General features: G+C 45.7%; 1 protein-coding gene across 1 annotated transcript in view; it reads left to right on the forward strand.

The window, feature by feature from the left end:
• Nucleotides 1-23,952, forward strand: part of LOC145351326 (SLAM family member 8-like) — a 33,310-nt gene extending 9,358 nt beyond the window's left edge. The window contains exons 4-7 of the mRNA XM_080200947.1: nt 275-595; nt 16,285-16,569; nt 22,017-22,123; nt 23,914-23,952. Of these exons, the coding sequence (XP_080057073.1) occupies nt 275-595; nt 16,285-16,569; nt 22,017-22,123; nt 23,914-23,952 (752 nt within the window). The remainder of the gene's footprint in view (nt 1-274; nt 596-16,284; nt 16,570-22,016; nt 22,124-23,913) is intronic.
• Nucleotides 23,953-24,899: the final 947 nt, after the last annotated feature.

Genomic DNA, 24,899 nt, shown 5'->3' on the forward strand with positions numbered 1-24,899 from the left:
ACAGGAAGGTCAATTCACAATCTCCTATAGCCATCATAACAGAGTGTTTGATGGGGGAGTGTAGAGGGGGATTTATTCTGGATCTTAATCTAACAGAAATTTCCTTTCATACTTCCCTACACTTATAAATAACTTAATTTCTAAAGTAATGTTTGTCTTTTAGTTGCCTTGTTCTGCAGGCTTGATCCTGTGTTCTCTGTCTTTGTGATACTCCCTCCAGTCACTGAGCTGATCTCGTTCCACACAGACTGACTGTTTCCTCTTGTTACCTCAGTTCAGAATCAGGCTGCCCGTCTCCCTGTGAATGGAACCCTGCATCAGTCAGTCTTCCTGTCTCTGGAGAATCCAAATGTATCGAAGATTAAAGAGGTTATGTGGAAACGACCTTCACTCAGACTTAGAATAGCAAGATACATGGAGGGCCATGTTGTTTATTTTGGTGCTGAGGATTACAAGAAACGGGTAAAACTTCATCCTGGAAACTTCAGCCTGCATATCAGTGACTTACAGAGAATGGACACTGGGGATTATGAAGTGGTTGTAATAGGAAATTCAGGAAAGGAAATTGCAACGGAATTCAAACTGGATGTGTACGGTAAGTGAGATCTCATTGGATGTGCTTGGTTTTCAAAAGATCCTGAAAGATCTGTCATTATTGAAGAAATGTACCTTCACCAGTCCGAAAGAACAGACCTCCTTATCCTGATACAATGTCCCTTGTGTTTGGGATAGACAGCAAAGTGAAATCAATCTGTCAGAATCAATGCTGCCACAGCTCTCTCAGAATCTCATATTTCAATTAGATTATGTCACATTCATTTAAATTCTGCCTCATACCAGGGATCAGTCAGTTAAACATACATTGCAACTCCTTGGCCATTATAAAGTCCCTTAGGTAAAAAGACCAAAACTATATATTGTACTCCAGGTGGTTTTATCAAATTCCTTTACAATTCCAGCAAGATTTCCCAACTCGAATACTCCAATCACTTTGTCTTGAAGGGGAAAAATACCATTTGCATTCCAATTTGTTGGCTGCGGCCTGTATATTAAATTTATATGTTTCACAGACAAATACATATATATCCTGTGTCTGAATCCTTTTCAACATTGAAAAAATCATTCAGTTTTTCTATTTCTCCAGACCTAAACAACCTCACAGTTCCCCACATTAATCCCCATCTGCAAACTTATTGCCCATTCATCTAACTTGTCTCTATCTCTTTGCAGCCTCTCTGTATTCTCCCCACAGCTTACCTTCATATTAGCAAACTTAGATACATTGTTCCCTGTTTCGTTGTCATCAATGTAGATAGTTAATAGCTGAGGCCCGAACACTGATCCTTGCAGCTCTCTATGAGTCACAGCCTGTCAACCTGAAAAAGCCCGGTTTATCCCCGCTCTCTGCCGCCTGTGCATTAGCCAATCTTCTATCCATGCTAATATATTACCCCCATTCCCATGACCTTCCCCTCACTGATCTCAGTCAGAGCGGAAGTGGACCCTCCCTTCCACCTCCACCACCCCACCACCTGCTCCCCACCACCACCAATCTCCGGCAGAGAGCTGTTGGACATTAGGCACCCATCTCCTCACTAACTGGAGCACCCAAATCGGACTTCTATGGAATATGTCTGCTTCACGCTGGCTCTGGATGGGTGAAAGCAGTGGTAAAGGGAGAAGTGCCAATAAAGTTGGGTGCACCGCCCATTAAGTCAATTTAAATGCATGCACATGCATTTAAATGGTCGTCGTGTCTGTTTTGGGCACGGTCCCAACCACAACTGTTTTCGGGCCTTGGTAAAGAAGGAACCAGCAAGGAGGCGGGTTGGATTGGGGTAGTCACCCCATGCTCGACTTTACCAAGTTTTTGCACCCTAAATCCAGCGCAACACAATGGTAAAATTGGACCCATGGTCTCACCAATACTCTGCATAACTGAAACATAACATCCTTACTTTTATATTCAATTCCTCTTGTAATAAAGGATAGCATTCCAATGTCTTGGTGTGTCAATGTTCAGTTTGGTTACACACAGCAGCAGTATGCTTGTCTCAATCCCAGTCCATGGACTGTTGACATACATTGGCTTTCCACCACAGGAGGCCATTCAGCCCATTGAGAGCATGCCCGCTCCATATACAGCAATCTAATCAGTCCTATTTCCCCCACTCTATCTCCATATCTCTGCCAGTTTAAATCCCTCAAGTGTCCATATTCAGTTTCTTTTTGAAATTATTCACTGTCTCCACTTCCACCAGCCTCGTGTTCAGTAAGTTCCAGCTCATTACCACTCACATATCTTTACTATTGCTTTCTCCCACCTCACCCCCCCACAGAATAGGAGCGGGCGAGGATCCAGTATGGAATTCTCCATTGACCTCGGGCGGGAATTTCCAGTCTTGCCCGAGCAAGGCCATAAAATCCAGCCCTGTGTGTTTTTACATCTCCTCTTTTAAATGCATCCCTGGAGAGACCAATTATTGTTTAAAAAATAATAATTTCCAGTTGACTGGCCTGCAAGATTTTACATTTTCAAGCAACTTTTCTTGACTCAAACATTATTATTTTTAGTTCATGGGATGTAGGCATCACTGGCAACATCTATTGCCCATCCCAAATTGTCTCGATGAGGAAGGTCAGTGAATTTGAGGTTGTAAGATATAAAGAATGTTTGTAAAGGTATAAAAATATTGTAAAAAAAATGACAGCGAGAAATAAAACAGTGCATGGCCCCTTTAAAAGCTGTTTTTGGGTTCTGTGCGAAAACTCAGAGTACACACAGACTGCAGGTGGCGACATTTATTTCAAAAGGACCAAGCATCAGGATTGAGTTGTTAACAGGCTTTTGCATTCTGCCAGCTTATCTGTTTAAAAAGGACCAACTATTAAGAGCCTATCAGATTTGAATCTGATATTGTTGCCAGCATCTAGCCTATCCTGGTGTGAGAAAATTGTGAGGCATTCATAGGTATAAAGGTCAAAGCAACAGCCATTCCTAAGGAGAACATCCCCAGAGGCCAGGGCAATCAGTCATAAAAGCCAGCATTTATCTCTAAGAACAGCTCTCCACTGTGCTGGTTTAAATATCTCTGAAGAGAATTAACCAGCTATCTAACAAAGTCAGAAAGACCTGACAGACAGTGGACAACTACAGAAAAACTCCAAAAACTTCCAAATTCCATCAAGCCTGGTTGCATGTTTTATTTGAGAGTGACTAAAATTCCATTATTATGTTTTTGGTTAGGAATGTTTCGATATTATTCGAACAGCATTTCAGTTGAACCGTAACTTAATTAATATGTTCCTTGTTTAGTTAAAGTTCCTGGTTATTTAAATAAACTATCTAGCTAATTATTCACTTAAAGCGAGTGTCAGGCCTTTATGTCAATGAACCTCTAAATGTTAATTAAGAACAGTTAACAGCTTCCCAAATAATTGTAGCAGATTATGACACAAGGTAAAGAGGGTTAATCTCTGTGTTGTAACACTGGCTAGGCCAATTAAGAGTCACATGTAGGCCAGACCAGGAGAGGACCAGCATGGTCTCTAAGGGACCATGTATCTCATGTCCCTAAACCAAATGTGTTTTTACTGCAATCAACAATGGTTTCATTGTCATCATTAGAATTTTAATTCCAGGTTTTTTTTATTAATTTCAGTTCCCCCTTCTGCCATGGTGGGATTTCAACCCAGGTCCCCAGAGCATTATCATGAATCGCTGAATTACTAGTTTATCAACATCACTATGCCACTACCCCTCTGCTAAAAAAAATGTTTCATGAATTAAACACTATTTCCATCTCATTGGGAGTTCATACTTGAAAACCAAACAGTTTTGCCCTTTCAACTTTGAACTGCAATTGAAGAGTCCAATTTTGTTTTTTTATTCAGTCTCATAAGTGGACATTCAATCTCATGGAACTAATCCTATGTGTTTCACAGTTCCCAATGATTTAAGCCCAGGTAGCATCCTGGTAAATCTTTTCTGCACTCTTTCTAGTTCAATAATATCCTTTATAGTAATAATATCCAATAATAGGGTGACCAGAAATGTACACAATATTCCAAGTGTGACCTTACCAATGTTTTGTGCAACTTCAACAAGATGGCCCAAATCCTGTATTCAGTGTTCTGACCAATGAAACAAAGCATGCTGAATGCCTTCTTCATCATCCTGTTCACCTGTGACTCCACTTTCAAGGAGCTATGAACCTGTACACTAGATCTTTTTGTACTCTCCCCAACGCGCTGCCGTTAACTGAATAAATCCTGCCCTGGTTCGATCTACAAAAATGTATCACCTTGCATTTATCTGAATTAAACTCCATCTGCTATTCATCAACCCAGTGGTTCAATTGATCAAGATTCCAGTGCAATCCTAGATAACAATCTTCACTGTCCACTATGCCACCAATCTTGATGTCATTTACAAACTTACTAACCATGCCTCCTAAATTCTCATCCAAATCATTAATATAAATGACAAATAACAGTGGAACGAGCACTGATGTCTGAAACCCACTGCTGGTCACAGACCTCTCGTTTGAAAAACCCCTACAACCACCGTCCTTCTGTCAAGAAGCCAATTTTGTAGCGATTTGGCTACTTCACCCTGGATTCCGAGAGATTTAACTTCATGCAACAACCTTTCATACAGTATCTTGTCAAAGATCTTTCTCAAGTCCATGTAGACAACATCAACTGCATTGTCCTGTTCTACCTTCTTGATTATCCCTTCAAAAACCTCAATCAAATTTGAGATATGATCTTCCACTCACTAAGTCCCGCTGACTGTCCCTAATCAGTCCTTGTCTGTCTAAATGCCTGTCGATTCTATCTCTCAGAATACTTTCTCACAACTTTTTGGTGTGCTTTGATTTGATTTGATTTATTATTGTCACATGTGTTAGTATAGAGTGAAAAGTATTGTTTCTTGCATGCTATACAGACAAAGCATACTGTTCATAGAGAAGGAACGGAGAGACTGCAGAATGTAGTACAACAATCATCCTTAGGGTGCAGGGAAAGATCAACTTAATGCAAGATGGGTCCATTTAAATGTCTGATGGCAGCAGGGATGAAGCTGTTCTTGAATTGGTTGGTATGTGACCTCAGACTTCTGTATCTTTTTCCTTACTGAAGAAGGTAGAAGAGAATGTCCGGGATGGGTGGAGTCCTTAATTATGCCAAGACAGTGGGAAGTATAGACAGGGTCAATGGATGGGAGGCTGGTGAGTGCACCTTGCCCACTACAGATGTTAGGCTCACCGGCTTGTAGTTCTCAGGCTTTTCCCTCTTCTTAAACAAAGGCCACCCTCCAGTTAACACCTGTGGCTATCAATGATATCTCTGCTAGGAACCTGCAATTTCCTCCCTAATCTCCCACAATGTCCTGGGATACACTTCATCAGGTCCCGGGGATTAATCCACCTTGATGCACTTTAAGACTTCCAGCACTTCCTTCTGTGTAATATGTACACTCCTCAAGACATCACTACTTAATTCCCCAAGTTCCCTAACATCCATGCCTTTCTCAACAGTAAACATTGATGAGAAATGTTCATTTAGGATTTCACCCATGTCTTGTGGATGCACACATAGGTACCTTGTTAATCCCTAAGAGGCCCTACTCTCTCCGTTGTTACTCTTTTGCCCTTTATGTATGTGTAGAATCTCTTTGGATTCTCCTTTGCCTTATTTGCCAAAAGAATCTCGTGTCCCCTTTTTGCTCTAGCTTCAGTTAGGTGAACCTTCCAACCTTGTTTAAACTCCTCACAAATTGAGTGTAAGCTCCATAAGGAGATTAACAATATTTTCCCTGATTAAGGTGCAGCCTTGATTAACATCTGTCTCCGTTTTGAGCTCCAACTGCCAAATGGTTGCAGACTAGACAAAACCAAAACTACAACTGTACTTCTGTCTGTGATTTGTCTGGGTTTAAAGGGAAGCCTGTAACCTGATGTAAAAATTAGCTTCTCAACCCTCCTTTCCATAGCAATGGGAAACGCAGTGTATTCAAGTAGAAACGTTAATCAGTTATCTCTGATAACCACTGCTTTTACCTTAGAACAAAGATCCCAGCACAACAGTTTATAACCTGATATTGACAGCACCTATATGGGTCTTAGGAGATTTAGGCATGTGTTTTTTACATGTCGGATGCATGTATTTGGCAGTCCCAGAAACAGGGATGAAACATGTTCCCACTGCAGATGTCCCTGGAGCGTAATTTCACATTCGGTGGCAAATTAACAGGCAGCCAGCGTGAAATATGCTCTGTGAAAAGCTGAATACAGACCGAGAGGGCGGGCACTGATAAAAGGGAGAATGTGAGGTTGGCATTTCCAATGTGCTACTTGGGCGTAGCCGCAAACTTTCAGTGAGCTGCTGATCCTGTGAAAAACAAATAGTGATGACAAAAGCTGCAAAGAGTGTCTGGATAGCACAATCAAACACAAACCTCAATCCCCAGACGTATTTGAATTTTATTTCAGCTCTGGCACATTTCTCCCCGGATCAGGATTGAAGCTAAAATGTCAAGGCCGCCTGCTCAGTTAGTCCATCCACAAGCAGGTAGACCACATAAAACTCTGTTCCGTTGACCCCTCAATGAACGAAAGTACCTGCTGGATTGTCAATGGGGACACTTCCGACCCTCACGTGTGCCCAGCCACTGAAATATTGCTCGAGTGCACAACGATGTTGGGACGCACGCCTGTCTCCTTCTCTGTGATTTCACACACTTCTGTATCGGGTGCGCACCCACCTGAGCAACAAGTAATTCTGGCCTCAGGATCCTCTCATTCTGGAGTTAGGAACAACCAACATTTTGCACAATTGTAAATATTTGACACCTCCTTTTCAATACCATAATCTGAGTCTTCATTTGATTTTTCAGATTTAAACAGGCAAATTTAGTGCAGGTAGTTAGGCCCAGTCTGCCGAACAGATGAAGTATTTCTTCAGAGCTAATGATATGGTCTCAGATGAAAAGCAACAGGTTATTCTGCTGACTGCTTGTGGACCAGCAGCTTTCACTATTATGCACAGTTTAATTTTCCCAGAGGCATTGGACACAAAATCCTCCCAGGAGTAGATGGACTTAGTAAAAGCTTTTCTGACTCTAAGCCACCTCTGACCCTGCAAAGGCCCTGGTTTTATTCGGCATTCCGAGACAGGGGAGTCACTAGTTTCCTGACAAGAATAAGGCAATTAGCAGAGGCTTACAAATTTGGGGTGACATTAAGTGAGACGTTCCAAGACCGATTGGCGTGAGGAATAAATAATATGGTCATACAGAAACATCTGCTGGCGGAGGCAAGCTGGACTGTAAACAGGTATTACAGCTGACTTTGTCTTTAGAAAAACTGGCAAGCGGAGTGCATGAGCTACAGGATATTCCGATGGATGTAGACACCAACACCACTGCAACTGGATTAGGGGACTACCACTATGGGGCTGGCCACTACATAGCAGTCCTCAGGAAACATTCGGATACAAGGGAGTCCAGGTCCGCCTACAGAACAGCCCTTCAGACCGAATTAAGCCCAGAACAACAGAAGTCACTGCAGAGCCCCACCCGACACGACATTGCAATGAATGCCAATGTCAGGAGGCTCAAAAGAAAAGCAAGGTTCCAAAACTGACATTTCTGAAAAGAACACATAGGCCGAGGGACAGGAGAATGCATAACCTGGAAGCTCTACCTACCCCTGACGAGGAACAGCTACTGTGCATAGCGATGACAAAATCAGAACCTATCAAATCGTCAGCAAGACTAAATGGACATCCAATTTTAATGGAGGTTGACACAGGCGCAGCTGTATCAGTCATAGGGGAAACAGTGTTTAACAAGATACTCACTGGACTCCAACCTTTAACCCTGATCAAAACATCGGCAAGGCTCAGGACCTATACAGGGGAACCAATGAAAATGATGGGTACAACCCATGTAAAGAGTCTCACAACACCAGGTTAATGTCCAACAGGTTTATTTGGTAGCAAAAGCCACTAATTTTCGGAGTTCTGTTGACAAACAGGGCATATAAAGCACAAACTCAATTTACAAAATATTGGTTGGAATGAGATTCTTTACAGGTAATCAAGTCTTAAAGGTACAGACAATGTGATTGGAGAAAGGGTTAAGCACAGGTTAAGGAGATGTGTACTGTCTCCAGCCGGGACAGTAAGTGAGAATTTGCAAGCCAAGGCAAGTCGTGGGGTTACAGATAGTGTGCCATCCTCATGTGTGCAGAACTTGGTTATCAGTTTCTACTGAGCGATTCTGCGTTGTCGTGAGTCATGAAGGCCTCCTTGGAGAACAGATCCAAAGGTTAGAGGCTGAAGCTCGTGACCACTGAACCTCTCCAGCTACGTCAAGGGCATCCTGAAACCCATTGTACAAAGAACCCCAGCTTTTGTTGCAACACTACAGACTGCCTACAGAAACTCAGCACACATGGAGCAGTTGAACCAGGAGCACTCCTCGTCACAATGGATGTCTCGGCCCTCTACACCAACATCCCCCATGACAATGGCACTGCTGCAACTGCCTCAGCACTCAATACTGACAACTGCCAATGTCTAGATGCAATTTTACAACTCATCCACTTCATCCTGGACCACAATGTCTTCACCTTCAACAACCAGCTCTTCATCCAGACACACAGAACAACCACAGGGACCAAATTTGTACCTCAGTAGGCCAACATCTTTACGCACAGGTTTGAAAAAAACCTCTTCACCACACAGGACCTTCAATTGATGCTATACATTTGATCCTTTGGACTCATGGCAAACAATCACTGAAACAACGATATGATGATATCAACAAATTCCATGCCACCATCAGACTCACCGTGGACTACTCTCCAGAATTGGTTGCATTCTTGGACACATGCATCTCCATTAGGGACGGTCACCTCAGCACTTCACTGTACCGCAAGTCCATAGATAACCTCACAGTGCTCCACTTCTCCAAATTCCTAATCACATTAAAGAAGCCATCCCCTATGGACAAGCCTTTCGTTTACACAGGGTCTGCTCAGATGAGAGGGATCACAACAGACACCTCCAGACGCTGAAAGATGCCCTCATAAGAATAGGATATGGCATTCGGCTCATCGATTGACAGTTCAACGCGCCACAGCGAAAAACCGCCCCGACCTCCTCAGAAGACAAAAACGGCGCACAGCGTACAGATTACCCTTCACTGTCCAGTACTTCCCTGGAGTGGAGAAGCTACGACATCTTCTTCGGCGCCTTAACATGTCATCGATGAAGACAAACATCTTGCCAAGACCATCCTCACGCTCCCACTTCTTGCCTTCAAACAACCGCACAACCTCAAACAGACCATTGTTCGCAGCAAACTACCCAGCCTTCAGGAGAACAGTGACCACAACACCACACAACCCTGTCACAGCAACCTCTGCAAGACATGCTGGATCATCGACATGGATGCCATCACATCACGTGAGATCTACCATCCACCAGGTACACGGTACATACTCTTGCAACTTGGCCAACGTTGTCTACCTGATACACTGCAGGAAAGGATGTCCCGAAGCATGGTACATTGGGGAGACCATGCAGACACTACGACAACAGATGAGTGAACACCGCTCAACAGTCATCAGACAGTAGTGTTCTCTTCCTGTTGGGGAACCCTTCAGCAGTCACGTGCATTCGGCTTCTGATCTTGGGTAAGCATTCTCCAAGGCAGCCTTCACAACATACGACAATGCTGAATTGCTAAGCAGAAACTGACAGCCAAGTTACGCATACATGAGGACGGCATTAATCGGGATCTTGGGTTCATGTCACACTATCTGTAACCCCCACAACTTGCCTGGGTTTGCAAAATCTCACTAACTCCTGGCTGGAGACAATACACATCTCTCCACTCACATTGTCTGTACCTTTAAGACTTGATTACCTGTAAAGACTCACATTCCAACCATTTATCTTGTAAATTGAGTTTGTGTCTATATGCCCTGTTTGTGAACACGATTCCCACTTCCCTGATGAAGGGGCAGTGCTTGTGTCTTGTGCTACCAAATAAACCCGTTGGACTTTAACCTGGTCCTGTGAGAGTTCTTACCGTGCTTTCCCCAATCCAATGCTGGCATCTCCACATCATACAACCCATGTGCCAGTTAATTATGGAAAATGATTTGTTAGGCTACCATTGATGTTAGTGGAAGGCTTGGAACCGAGCCTATTGGGATGAAATTAGCTGAAGGAGATCCAGTTAGATTGGGCAAATATTTATCAGCTGGAAAATGGTTGCCTGAGTGAAGTTCTGAGCAAATACCCGGAGGTTTCTCGGGAATGGCTAGGAACAATTAAAGGAGCTAAAGTGAAATTACATGTTGACCTGGAGGCAGTCCCAAAATTTTACAAGGCCCAGCGGACCATTTGCTTTAAGGGAAAACATCGATGCGGAAATGAAAAGATTGGAGCACGAAGGAATAATAAAACGGGTCCAGTTTTCAGAATGGGCAGCATCAGTAGTTCCTACCTTAAAGCCAGAAAGCTCAGTGTGTCATTGTGTCTGTTTGATTTCAAACAGATGGTAAATCGTTACTCTCAGCTGGATAAAAGCCTAATTCCCGGATCGAGGATCTTTACCCAAAGCTGGCAGGAGGTCTCTTATTGAGAAAACTGGATATGAGTCACGCATACCTGCAGCTGGACAGAGATTCACAAAAATTTGCAGTAATAAACAGACCAAAAGACCTTTCTCAGTATAAAAAATTACCTTTCGGGATATCATCAACTTGTGCCATATTCCAGAGAACCATGAAGAGTGTACTACAGGGATTGCCACAGGTTGCCATTTACCTGGACAATGTCCTCATTATCGGAAAAACAAGGGTGGAACACCTGCAGAGCCTGGAGGAAGTCCTTAGGAGATTTGCAGCCTTGGGTGTGTGTTTGAAAAGAGAGAAATGTGTCTTTTTAGCGTTGCAAGTAACTTACCTGGGTTAAAAAGTAGAAAGGTCAGGCTTACATCCTGTGGAGGATTGGGTGCAAGCAATAAAAGAAGCTTTGGCCTTCACCACAATCCAGGAGTTACGGTCATTTTTAGGGCTGGTAACATATTACGAGAAATTCATACAGGATCCCCTTCACCAGTTACCTTAAAAGGGGCAAGCCTGGCAATGGTTGGCCCTCCAAGACTGGGCCTTCAAGAAAATTATCATCTCATCAGAAAATGTTTTAGCGCATTATCACCCCAAGAAAGAATTGGTGCTCACCTGCAATGTGTCCCCATATGGGGTTGGCGTATTCCTGGCACGTGGATGGCAAAACAGACAGGAGTGGCCAATAGCGTCTGCCTCCAGGACCCTGGCAATAGCAGAGCAAAGATACGCCCAAAGTGGAAAAGAAGATCTGGCTGTAATCTTCGCAGTAAAAAAATCCCACCAGGACCTATATCGGTGAAAATTCACGATCATCACTGATCACAAACCTTTGCTGAGCCTACTCAAGGAGGACAAAGTTCATAGCTTCAGCCCGGATCCAGCACTGGGCATTATTACTGGCAGCATATCAATACTGGCCGCGGACTTGAGTGGCAAACACCGATGCCCTAAGCACACTACCATTACCGGACACCCTGCCATTGGCACCCAGAGTAGAGGAAATGGTGATGACACTAAACCTCTTGGATACCCTCCCGGTGGCTGCACACAGCATACGCCAGTGGACACAAAAAGACCCTGTATTAGCAAAGGTAAAGCACCTGCTGCTAACAGAGAAGTTGGAAACACCAGTCCAGCCATAGTTCCACGCCGATTGGAGCAGAAAAGAGCAGGCCGTCTTATGGGCAGCACGGTAGCACAGCGGTTAGCACTGCTGCTTCACAGCTTCAGGGACCTGGGTTCGATTCCCAGCTGAGGTCACTGTCTGTGTGGAGTTTGCACATTCTCCTCGTGTCTGACTGGGTTTTCTCTGGGTGCTCTGGTTTCCTCCCACAGTGCAAAGATGTGTGGGTTAGGTTGATTGGCCATGCTAAAATTGCCCCTTAGTGTCCTGGGATGCTTAGGTTAGAGGGATTAGTGGGTAAAATGTGTAGGGATATAGGTGTAGGGCCTGGGTGGGTTTCTGGTCAGTGCAGACTCGATGGGCCGAAGGGCCTCTTTCTGCACTGTGGGGTTCTATGATTCTAAGATCACTGTGAAAGACAAGATACTGCTAGGGAGAGCAAGGGTCATAGTCCCAAGTCAGAGCCGTCAGGCTGTCTTGGCTCAACTCCACCATGGGCACCCCAGAATGTTCAAAATGAAGATGCTGGCCAGGATTTATGTCTGGTGGTCAGGTCTGGATACTGACATAGCAGAATTGGTGGGATAGTGCCAGAAGTGACAACAGGGGCAGAAGGCGCCACCAGTAACCCGATACACCTGTGGGAATGGCCGTGTCAACCATGGTCGCGACTCCATGTCGATATTGCAGAACCTTTTATGGGGTCCATGTTTTTGGTAATAGTAGATGCCCATTCAAATGGTTATACTTCTATAAACTGAACTCGGAAAACATAACGCTAACCGTTGAGAAACCGTGCACCTTGTTTGCAAGGCATGGGATCCCAGAGGTATTAGTTTCCGACAATGAATCAGTTTTCACCAGCCTAGTGTTCACAAAATTCATGAATTGGAATGGGTTTCAGCACATCAGCACGGCACCTCATCACCCGGCATCAAATTGTGCGAGCGGAGAGATCAGTGCAGACCTTAAAAGCCGGGTTGAAAAAACAGCCAGTGACCTCATTAGAGACTAAACTCTCGTGCTGGCTATTCGACTATAGAACAACTCCACACACCACCATGGGAATAACTTCAGCAGAATTACTGATGGGCAGACGATCCCACACCAGACTGAGCCTGCTATTTCCACACCTGGGAGGGAAAGTGGAAAAACACCAAGAAGCCCATTGCAGGAGCCATGACAACACTCACCAAGAGAGGCACTTAGAATCCAGCGACAAAGTCTGGGTAAGAAATTATGCAAATTGACCCGCATGGATAATGGGAAAAGTCGAGTTCAGGTTGGGATCAGTATCCTACTGGTGGGCGAGACCATCTTAAGGAAACACCTGGAGGGTCCGTGCCTCAAACTCATCACCCGTTCCTGAGCTGAGTCAGCCTTGCAGTCCCAGGGACTAGCAGAGTCCTTCTGGACAGGCCAGTACCTTCACTCTAGTAGTGAGGATCTGATCAGAGATGGAAACAGGGATCGAAGCTGCAGCAGTTCCCTTACTATCAGAAGTGGAAGAGGAACCAGCCCTCTGGCGTTCGCTGCAGAAGAGACGGGTGCCCAACTGACACAGCCCGCTGATATCAAAGGCTGAACTGGAGGATCCAACACAGCACTGCAGTGGAGAAAAAGACCCCTGAAGAAAGTTAACCGAGAGGATTCCTCAGAGTTTGGGGGGGAAGGAGTGTGATGAGTTCAGTCAGGCTAATGAGGTTGGCTTACTAGAGCATGAACTCTCTGGGCCATTAATTAGGTCTCAATCATGGAGTCTCATGTTCCCTATTTAAAGCAGGGGTGTCAGCCTCTCTGCCTGCTGAAGCAGAAAGTATACAGGGAACACTCTGTTGTGTAGTATATCTTGCAAATAAAGAAACTTTTGGTGACAGGACACTCATCTCCGTGGATTTTTTACAACAACAGCTCGCTGAATTCTCAAATGGAGTAATCAGTGACAATCTTATATTTATAGTCCCTATTCCAGGCATGAAAGGATTGACATATGAGGAGAGATTAAACAGTTTGGATTCATACTCACTGGAGTTTAGAAGGCTGAGAGGGGATCTGATCAAGGTAATGCTAAAAGGGGCTGATAAAGTAAGCATGGACCAAATGTTTCCCCTTGTAGGGGTAATCTAAATCAAAAGGTCACAGGTATAGATTGAGAGGTGGTAGATTTAAAACTGAGATGAGGACGAACTGCTCCTTGCAGAGGATGATGAATTTGTGGAACTCGTTGCCCCAAAGCACGGAGTCTGAATTATTAAATGGTTTCAAGAAGAGATAAATATGTTTCTGTGAAACAACAGGTTAAATGGACAGGCAAAGAGATGGATTTGAGACCAGGGAGAGATCAGCTATAATCTAATTGAATTGCTTACTTCTGCTCCTAATTCCTATATTCCTGTGTTCCGATTCTAGTCTCACCCATAAGTGGAAACATTTTCTGTTTGTCCACCCTATTAAACACTGTGAATTGCACTCCAAATGTGGTACAACTGAGGGATATGGAGATCAGAATTGTACACAGTGTTCCAAATGTTTCATAAAAGTTGCAATAATAATAATAATAAAAATAAGCAATGTTTCATAAAAGTTCAACATAACTTCTTTCATTTTCAATTACATTTCAACAAGTAAACTCCAATGTGGGGCGATTCTCCCAGCTCGCTGTACTGCTTTCGCGGAGGGTGTGTAGCAGGCTTCCTGCTGGGCACCATGACCTCCGAGTGTCTCCGACCACTGGATTTCAGGCATTGTCAGCTCTGCACCAGAAATCGGTGGGGTGGTGTATAAATGATGCAAATGATAATTTACATTTCATTATCGGGCCCAGGACTGAAGTCTCTGGGCCGTAATCCTCTCCACCGCCACCCCCAGCCAGAAGTGTTTCACTCCAATGGGGTTTATACCAGCTCCCCACCAGTGGGGAGGCCGTTGGGTTTAGGATCGGGGAGAGGGAAGGTGAAAGGAGGGGAGACCAAGGCGGCCCAGGTAGGGGTGGGTGTTGGAGCTGGCCCAGAGACGTCAGGGAGGTCTGTGAGACCAGGGTGGGGGGAGGGCGGGTATTGATGTGGAGGCGGGGATGGGAATGGGGAGGGGAGGGAGGTGGGGGGGGATGGGGCTTTTGATGTGGAGGGGGGGATGGGGAGGGAGAGTGAGGTGGGGGGTATTGATGTGGAGGGGGGAATGGGGAGGGGGAGGGAGGTGGGGGGTATTGATGGGGAGGGGGGAATTGGGAGGGGGAGGGAGGTGGGGGGTTTGATGGGGAGTGGGAGGGAGGTGGGGTGGGGAGCAGGCCACGGGTCTGACCAGTGATCGAGCTGACCAGAGACTGACTGTGTGGGGCTCCTGTGCATGCACTGATCCTGGCACTGACAGACCAGTGCATGCACAGTGACCCACTCAGTGCTATGCTGTCGGTCTCTCCAGCAGGAAGAAGTCCCACCCACAGATTTCTAATGGGATTAATGCTGGGTCTCTCTGTGATGCACATTGTGGGAGATTAATTTTGAAAATCCTGCTGAAATAACCAGTGGAATTTACTCTGTTTTTACACAAATTCGGCACTTAGAATTTTGTTGGGAGAATCCCACCTGTTGTGTTTGAAAAGTTCACAGCCTTACTAACAAGCACCGGTGCATATAAAACTGTATCAGTCTCTCTTCTACCATTCCTTTCTACCAGCTCCCTCTGATTAAAGTTAAACTTTTCATTTCAATTACACACCCATTCCGCTTATTCATCCACTACTTTGTGAGTGACTGGAGATTTACAGCAATGTTCCCCACATTCACACACACACATGCTGAAACACCACAAACAATGTCAATGTAATTCTAGGTCTATCCCAATGTCGGAGGCTCCACAAACATTAACTAAACACAGAATAGAGACAGAGGCTGCAGATAATAAAGGTCCACTTACTAGAGTCACCAATGAGAATTCCCAGGCTACAATTCCAAAGCCTGAACAGTCACAGTGGTTAGCCCTGCTGCCGGTTCAATTCCGACCTCAGCTCACTGTCTTTGTGGAGTTTGTACATTCTCCCCATGTCTGCGTGGGTTTCCTCCAGATGCTCCGATTTCCTCCCACATTCCAATGATGTGCAGGTTAGGTTGATTGGCCATGCTAAATTGCCCCTTAATGTCTGGGGGATTAGCAGGTAAATACATGTGGTTACGGGGATAGGCTCTGGATGGGATTGTTGTCAGAACAGGCTCGATGGGCTAAGTGGCACCTTTCTGCACGGTAGAGATTCTATAAATAATGTTTATGATTGTCGTGAAAGACCGTGTTACAATCTACATGCGTTCCATCCACCGTCATATTGACACATGTGACCTGTTTGATCCCAGAGGGATGAGGCAAATGGTTAAACTGGCAGATGGAGGGTTGAGTGGGGTTCAGAGTTGTCTTGTGAGGTTCTGAAGCGGTTGTGAGGGTGCTGGATATTGAGGTGACTCACAAGGGCCGATATTCCTTCCTCATGTATCTTTTGTCTTTCAATCTGAATGTCAGAGCCTGTGACAGGAACAAAGATCAGCTATCAGATCATGGAAAACTGTAACATCACCCTGAGCTGCTCAGTGAACACAGGCGACAACACCAGCTTCAGTTGGTGGAGGGGACAAGAAGCATTGAGGAATGACAGCACCCATCATCTCTCTGAAAATGGACAGGAGTTACAGCTTCATTTCACAGCACAGATCGAGGACAATGTGTACAAGTGTGAGACCAGGAACCCAGTCAGTGAAGACACTGCACACATCAACCTGAGTGATGTCTGTAATGTAACTAAACACGGTGAGTGTCACAAATAAACTGGCAATTAGTTATTACACAGTCAAGTGTTTGATGTGGACAATGTAGAGAAAGATTTACTCTGTTTCTAAACGATGCTAGATCTCTTTGGGAAAGTTTGAAGGGGATAATATCAAGGAATTATACTTTGTATCTGACTCCATGTTTTACCTCTTCTGGGAGTGTTTGATGGAACAGTGAGAGGGAGCTTTAATCTGTAATAACCCCGTGCTATGCTGTCCTGGGAGTGTTTGATGAGAACAGTGTAGAGGGAGCTTTACTCTGTGTCTAACCCCGTGCTGTACCTGTCCTGGGAGTGTTTGATGGGAACAGTGTAGAGGGAGATTTATTCTGTATCTAACCCCGTGCTGTACCTGTCCTGGGAGTGTCCTGAGGCTTGATACATTGGGGAGACCATGCAGACATTACGACAACGGATGAATGAACACCGCTCGACAATCACCAGGCAAGACTGTTCTAGGGGGACTAGGGGGCTAGGAATAGGACTAGGGGGCACAGCCTCAAGATAAAAGGGGGGCGGTTTAGAACGGAGTTGAGGAGGAACTTCTTCACTCAAAGGGTGGTGAATCACTGGAATTCTCTGCCCGTTGAAGTGGTGGAGGCTGCCTCGCTAAATATTTTTAAGACGCGGGTTGATGGGTTTTTGATAAGCGAGGGGATTAAGGGTTATGGGGAGAGGGCGGGAAAGTGGAACTGAGCTACGACAGATCAGCCATGATCTTATTGAATGTCGGGGCAGGCTCGAAGGGCTAGATGGCCTACTCCTGCTCCTATTTCTTATGTTCTTATGTTCTTTCTGTTGGGTAACACCTCAGCGGTCACGGGCATTCGGCCTCTGATCTTTGGGTAAGCATTCTCCAAGGCGGCCTTCACGACACACTACAGCGCAGAGTCGCTGAGCAGAGACTGATAGCTAAGTTCCGCACACATGAGGATGGCCTCAATCGGGATCTTGGGTTCATGTCACACTATTTGTAACCCCCACACCTTGCCTGGACTTGCAAAATCTCACTAACTTTCCTGCCTGGAAACAATACACATCCTTTTAACCTGTGTTAAAGCTCTCTCCACTCACATTATCTGTACTTTTAAGAATTGATTAGCTGCAAAGACTCATATTCCAATCATTACTCATGTAAATTGAGTTAGTGCCTTTGTGTCCTGTTTGTGATCAGAACTTCCATCCACCTGATGAAGGAATAGTGTGTTCCAAAAGCTTGTGGCATTTGCTACAAAGAAACCTGTTGGACTTTAAGCTGGTGTTGTGAGACTTTCAGCTTTTACTCAGTCCAATATCGGCAACTCCACATCGTGTTTGATGGGGACAGTGTAGAGGGAGCTTTACTCTGTATCTAACCCCGTGCTGAACCTGTCCTGGGGGGGTTTGATGGGGACAGTGTAGAGGGAGCTTTACTCTGTATCTAACCCCGTGCTGTACCTGTCCTGAGAGTGTTTGATGGGGACAGTGTAGAGGGAGCTTTACTCTGTATCTAACCTCGTGCTGTACGTGTCCTGATAGTGTTTGATGGGAATAGGGTAGAGGGAGCTTTACTCTGTATCACACACTCTACTTTTCGTATCCCGGCAATGTTTGGTTGGACAAAGTAGAATGATATCATTAAAATGATAGATCTGTTCTTGTACAAGTTGCTGCATGAGGGTTCTTGAGTGACATTGTAAGTGAGCTACATTATCATCAGAAGTACAATCAGTATCACAGGGTGCTGGGGGAGAGGGGTTACTGAATGACAGTCTGAGGGAGGTGGATTAACATCAGCAGAGATCCAGTCAGTGACACAAGTTGCTGGGGGAGAGGGGTTACTGAGTGACAGTGTGAGGGAGCTGGATTAACATCAGTAGAGATACAGTCAGTAACACAGGGCACTGGGGGAAGAGGGGTTACTGAGTGACAGTGTGAGGGATCTGGATTCATATCAGTAAAGATACAGTCAGTAACACTGAAAGCAGAGGTAGAGGGGTTACAGACATTTTGAGGGAACTGAATTAACACCCACCCTGGTTGACAAGGCTCTCACCTGTGCCTGAACCATCCCCTAGGCCACTGCTGCCACTCCCTCCCCATCCAGAACCAAGATAGGGTACCTCTTGTCCTCAGTTTGCACCCCACCAGCCTTCACATTCAAAGGATCATCCTCTGCCACTTCCACTAACTCCAGCATGATGCCACCACTCAATACATCTTCTCACTCCCCCTGTCAGCTTTCCACAGGGATCCGTTCTCTCCGGGACACATCGATCCACTCCTTCATCATGTCCTAACCTCACCCCCTGCCCACGGCATCTTCCTATGCAAGCGTAGAAGGTGTAACACCTGCCCGTTTACCTTCCCCCTGCTCATCACCCAGGACCTAAACGCTCCTTTCAGATGCAGCAACACTTCACAAGCATCTCCTTCAGTCTGAGCTATTGCATTCACTGCTCCAATGTGGTCTACTCTACATCAGAGAGACAATACATAGACTGGGTGACTACTCTGCTGAACACATTCAGCCTGTCCACAAGCAGGACTGAGACCTTCCTGTAGCTTGTCACTCCGTGATGTGGATGTGCCGGTGTTGGACTGGGGTAAACACAGTAAAAAGTCTGACAACACCAGGTTTTAGTCCAACCGATTTATTTGACAGTAAACTCACAAGCTTTCGAGGGGACTCCCTCTTCGTCAGGTGAATGGAGAGTTCTGGCCTCATCTGTCTGTGCTTTATATGCTCTGTCCAAGACCAGAACTCTCCATTCACCTGACGAAGAGGGAGTCCCCTCGAAAGCTTGTGAGTTTACTGTCAAATAAATCGGTTGGACTAAAACCTGGTGTTGTCAGACTTTTTACTGTGCTTGTCACGTGAACACACCACCCTGCTGTCCTGTCCACATGTCCGTTCTTGGCCTTTTGCAATGTTCTAGTGAGTTCAATGCAGACTGGAGGAACGGCACATCCGATTGGGCACTTGACAGCCTTCCAGACTGAACATTAGGTTCAACATTGACGGCATGAACTCTCCCCTTCACTTTCACCCTGTTTCCAATTATTTTATTAAATTTTTATTTTTGCCTCACTCATCCATTTTTATCATCCTTCCCTCTCACTTCTGTACTGCCTTTCACACATTCTGATTGCTTAATGGACACTTTCAATACCTTCCCAGCCTTCTTCATCATCATTTACATTTCCTTTGTCCAATTAGAGATCCCCTTGACCCTCATAGTATAAATCTCTTCTGACTTTCTTTGCTCTTTGTTCTGATGAAGGGTCATCCAGACGTGAAACATTGGCTCTATTCTCTCTCCAAAGATGCTGTCAGATTGCTGAGATTTTCCAGCATTGTCTGTTTTTGTTAGCATCAGTAGTGATACAGTCAGTAACATGGTGCTGGGGGAGAGGGGTTTCTGAGTGATAGTGTGAAGGAACTTGATAAGCATCAGTACAGATGCAGTGAGTGAGACTGTGTATTGGGGGAGAGTGGTTACTGCATGACAGTGTGAGTGAGCTAGATTACCATTAGTAAAGATACAGTCAACAACACAGAGTACTGGAGCATAGTGGTTATTGAGTGCCAGTGAGGGATCTGCATTAATATCAATAAGGATACCATCAGACATACAGAGGGAGTGGTGACCGATGGTGTACATGAGTTGGATCAACATCAGTAAAGATACTGTCACTAAAACAGTGTATTGGTGGAGAGGGGTGACTGAGTGACAGTGTGAGGGAGCTGGATTCATATCAGTAGAGACACAGTCTGGAACACAGGGTTTTTGGGAGAGTTGTTACTGAGTGACAGTATGAGGGATATGGCTGAAGAGTGGAACATGTGCTGCTGTGTTTGAAAGATGATTGTTTTGATGCTGTTGGAAAATCTATCTTTCTACTTTGCAGAGCAAAGAACAGCAAAGAACCATTTAACATATTTACGGGCTGGAATCATGATCCTCTTCATGATCATCTGTGCGCTGATTATATGGATAATTAATAAAAGGAAAAAGCGCGTGGCAAATGTAGGCAAGTTGCACAAACACGTGCATGTGTATAAGGAGCTCATGGTACTCATGGCACAGTGGTTAGCATCGCTGTCTCACAGCATCAGAGACCTGTGTTTGATCACTGACTTGGGTCACTGTCTGTGTGGAGTTTACACGTTCTCCCCGTGTCTGCGTGGGCTTCCTCCGGTGCTCTGTTTCCTCCTATAGTCTGAAAGACATGCTGGTTGGGTGCATTGGCCATGCTAAATTGTCCCTCAGTGTAGCCAAACAAGTGCCGGAGCGTGGCAACTGGGGATTTTCACAGTAACTTCACTGCAGTGTTAATGTAAGCCGACTGGCGACACTAATAAATAATTAAATAATACATGTGTGTGTGGATCAGGTGGAATGTAGGTAAAGGGGCAGAGCTAACTGAAATGGATGGAACTGTGAAGGTGGAGTGAGGGGAAGGGTCTGGTTTGGGAGCAGAATTGAGGGAAAGAATCAGAGAATCCCTACAATGCAGTGACAGCACTGACAAGAATCCCACCCAGGCCCAAAACCCATAACCCCATGTATTTACCCCGTTAATCCCCCAACACTAAGGGTCAATTTAGCATGGCCAATCAACCGAACCCACACATCTTTATATTGTGGGAGGAAACCGGAGCACCTGGAGGAGACCCACGCAGGCAGAGGGCAGGGACAGGAGGAGGGGGATGGTGTGATAGGGAAGTGAAAGAGTGAACATGGCTGAATACAGAGGTAGTGAAAGGATTGTGAGGAAAGGCAAGAGACAAGGTGCAAAGGGGAGGGGCAGGGGAGGAGAAGGTAGGGCATGAGGGGGCAAGGGAGCAGTAAGCATGGAAGCAAGGGACAAAGGAGGAAGGGTAGGTGGAAGCTTGGGAAGGGAGGGAAGAAGTGGACATCCCTGGAGGGGGCCAGGAAGGAGAGGCAAGAGAGGAGGCAAGAGGCGGCTGGACATTTCTCGATTCGATGCCATGAAGAAAGGAGAAGGTGATGCGCTGCATGAATTGTGGGGCAGGACAGGAGAGGACAGGAAAGGAAGGGGCAACTCAGAAGGAAAGGGGGGAAGGGGCAGGGGGTGAAGGGTTGGGAGGGGGAGGAGGGTCAGCAGAGAGGAGAGAGGGTCAGGGAGGAGGGGCCAGTAGGAGGGGCGGGGGGGGGGCAAGGAGGGCTGGGCGAATGAAGGAGTGGCCGGAGAGGAGGTGGGAAGCAGGAGGGTCACGGAGGAGAGGTGAAGGTGAGGAGGAGGGGGGGAGAAAGGAAGAGCTGCGGAGGAGGTTCACGTGGAGCCCAGGGAGGAGTGGCCGGGGGGAGGATGGACAAGAGGAGGCGTTTGGGAGGAGAGGCTGATCAGAGGAACATGTATGATGAGGTTGCATTGATAAATCCCCACGTCACTCACTGTTGTCCATTCTTCCCTTTCAAAGGTTCGAATGGGCAGGATTACACGGATAATCCACGGACTATTTATTCTGAAGTGCAGAGAGTGAATAGACCTCAAGAGAAACGCCCTTCACCAGAAGGAAATGAGATGGTAATGGAAAATAGGGCAGAGGTTCCACCCCCAGAGCCTGACCATTCCCTGGATCCCTGATTCTCACTACATCTCCTGACATTACCCCACCTGCTGAACTCAAATACACACACAGCAAGATCCCAGTGTTCAATGAGGACACCAGCTGCCTCATTTTTCAAAATAACCTCCACCACTGATAATAGTGAGGGTGGTGGTTTCATGGGGATATCAAAACCTCCAAATCCCATCCCAAATCTCTCAGGCACACACACATCATTCTGATCAGAATAGCATTCGACAATTCCTTCAATGTCACTAAGTCAAATTCCCTCCTAAACAGCACTGGGGGGTGTTCAATGGCATTTACATCACTGAATCTCCCACTACCAACATCCTGGGGATTATCATTGACCCGAAACTGAACTGAGCTAGCCGTAAAGGTACTAAGGCTACAAGAACAGGCTGGAGACTTAGATTCCTGCGGCAGTAACTCACCTCTGACTCCTTAAAACCTGTCCACCATCTACAAGTCAGGAGTGTGATGGAATACTCCCCACTTGCCTGGATAATGCAGCTCCAACAACACTCAAGAAGCTCGACACCATCCAGGATAAAGCAACCCCACTTGATTGCTATCCCTTCCACAAAAGTCCACTCCGTCCACTGCCGAGACACAGTGGCAGCCGTGTGTACCATCTACAAAGTGCACTGCAGGAACTCACCACGGTTCCTTAGGCAGCACCTTCCAAACCCACAACCACTACCTTTGAGAAGGACAAGAGCAGCAGATACCTGGGAACACCAGCACCTGGAGATTCCCCTCCAAGTCACTCACCGTGAAATATATCACCACCCCTTCATTGTTGCTGGATCAATATCCTGGAACACCCTCCCTAACAATGTACCTACACCTCAGGGACTAAAGTGGTTCAAGAAAGCAGTTCACCACCACCTTCTCAAGGGGTAATTAGGGATGGGCAATGAATGCTGGCCTAGCCCACACCCTATGAACAATTGTTAAAAATCTGTAATCAGAATCTGCCCAAAAGTGGGAGAAAGCTGGTGTGAAACTTGTAATTACACAGCTGGCTTTCCTCATTGTATTGAACAACACAGCAATATCAAAGGGGAAGCAAGAACCAGGCAGTCACCTGGAGGGGAGTTGGGTGCAAAAGAAAATGGCAAGGCCAAGAATATCGAGATCTCCGATCACTGGTTAAAGTAAAAGGAGCTCCTCCCCACTGAGATCAGAGTGACCCACCCACCCCTAGGACAAGCAATGTCACACTCCTCCTCCCCCTTCCTCCACAACCATCAGGACACACCGCAGTACCCTCCCCCCTCTGCCCTCCCCACAAGGTGTCAGTGTGCTCCCATCCCAGCCCCCGTGCCACTCTTACCACCTGGGGGCACTAGTTAACTTTGGATAAATGATGAACTGACAAGGACCAGGGCCTGGTCATCACGACTGTTTTTTGATTTTGAAAACCAGCAGTGATTAGCGCTGACATGTCGTCACACCAGTTGGGTGGGAAGTTACAATGAGGACAGAAATAGCAGCAATAGGCCCACAAGTTATATTATAATGTACTATAATATATGCTAATGAGGCTCACACCCTTCCGAGGCGTGAACTTGATCGTGCCATTAGAGAGGATGAGGTAAGATCTCACTCTGAGATCTCACTGGCATAAATCCCGTTTTTGACCTCCCGCTGAGATTTAACGGCCATTAGTGCACATGAATAACGGGGCCATTTGATTTTGCTCACTACTTCTTTCAAAAAGACTTTTCTGCTTTCTCCTTAGGTTCCAAAGCCGGCAGAGAGCTCGGAATACCACTCATGATCTACAATACAATCCAAGAACCCCTGGGGTACAGTATTCCAAAGATTCACAACCTTCTGAGTGACAAAATTGCTCCTCATCTCAGTCCTAATGACAATCTCCTTTGAGACCATCTCATTATGTTACATAGAAACTAGAAGCAGGAAGAGGCCATTCAGCCCTTTGAGCCTCTTCCACCATTCATTTTGATCATGATTGATCATCGAGTTCGATATTCTGTTTCCCACACCCTCCCCCGTTCCTCCCTATCCCATGATCCCTTTATCCCCTGAGAGCTATATATAATTTCTTCTTGAAATCAGACAATATTTTGGCCTCAGCTACATTCTGTATGAATTCCACACATTCACCACCCTCTGGGTGATGAAATTTCTCCCCACCCCAGTTCTAAAATGTTTATCCCTTATCCTCAAAGTATGAGCCCCTAGTTCGTTACTCCCTCATCATTGGGAACATTCTTTCTGAATCTGCCCTGTCCAACCCTGTTAGAATTTTCTAAGTTTCTATAAGACCCCCCCTCACTCTTCTAAACTCCAGTGAATATAATCCGAAGCAACTTGGTCTCTCCTGATATGACAGACCTGCCATCCCAGGAATCAGCCTGGTAAATCTTCACTGTACTCCCTCTACAGCAAGGACATCCTTCCTCAGATAAGGACGCCAAAACTGCACACAAGGCTCCAGGGATGGCCTCACCAATGTCCTATGCAATTGCAGCAAAACATCCCTATTCCTATACTTAATTCCTCTTGCTATGAAGGTGAACATACCATTTGCTTTCCTTAATGCCTGCTGCACCTGCGTGCTTACTTTCAGCAACTGATGCACGAGGACACCAAGGTCTCGCTCTCAATTTACACCCATTCAAGTAATAATCTGTCTTCCTATTATTGCTGCCAAAGTAGATTATCTTACATTTATCCACATTATACTGCATCTGCCATGCA

The sequence above is a fragment of the Carcharhinus amblyrhynchos genome, chromosome 13 (assembly GCF_965287045.1).
Source record: "Carcharhinus amblyrhynchos chromosome 13, sCarAmb.v2.hapA, whole genome shotgun sequence".
NCBI classification, from domain to species: Eukaryota; Metazoa; Chordata; class Chondrichthyes; order Carcharhiniformes; family Carcharhinidae; genus Carcharhinus; species Carcharhinus amblyrhynchos.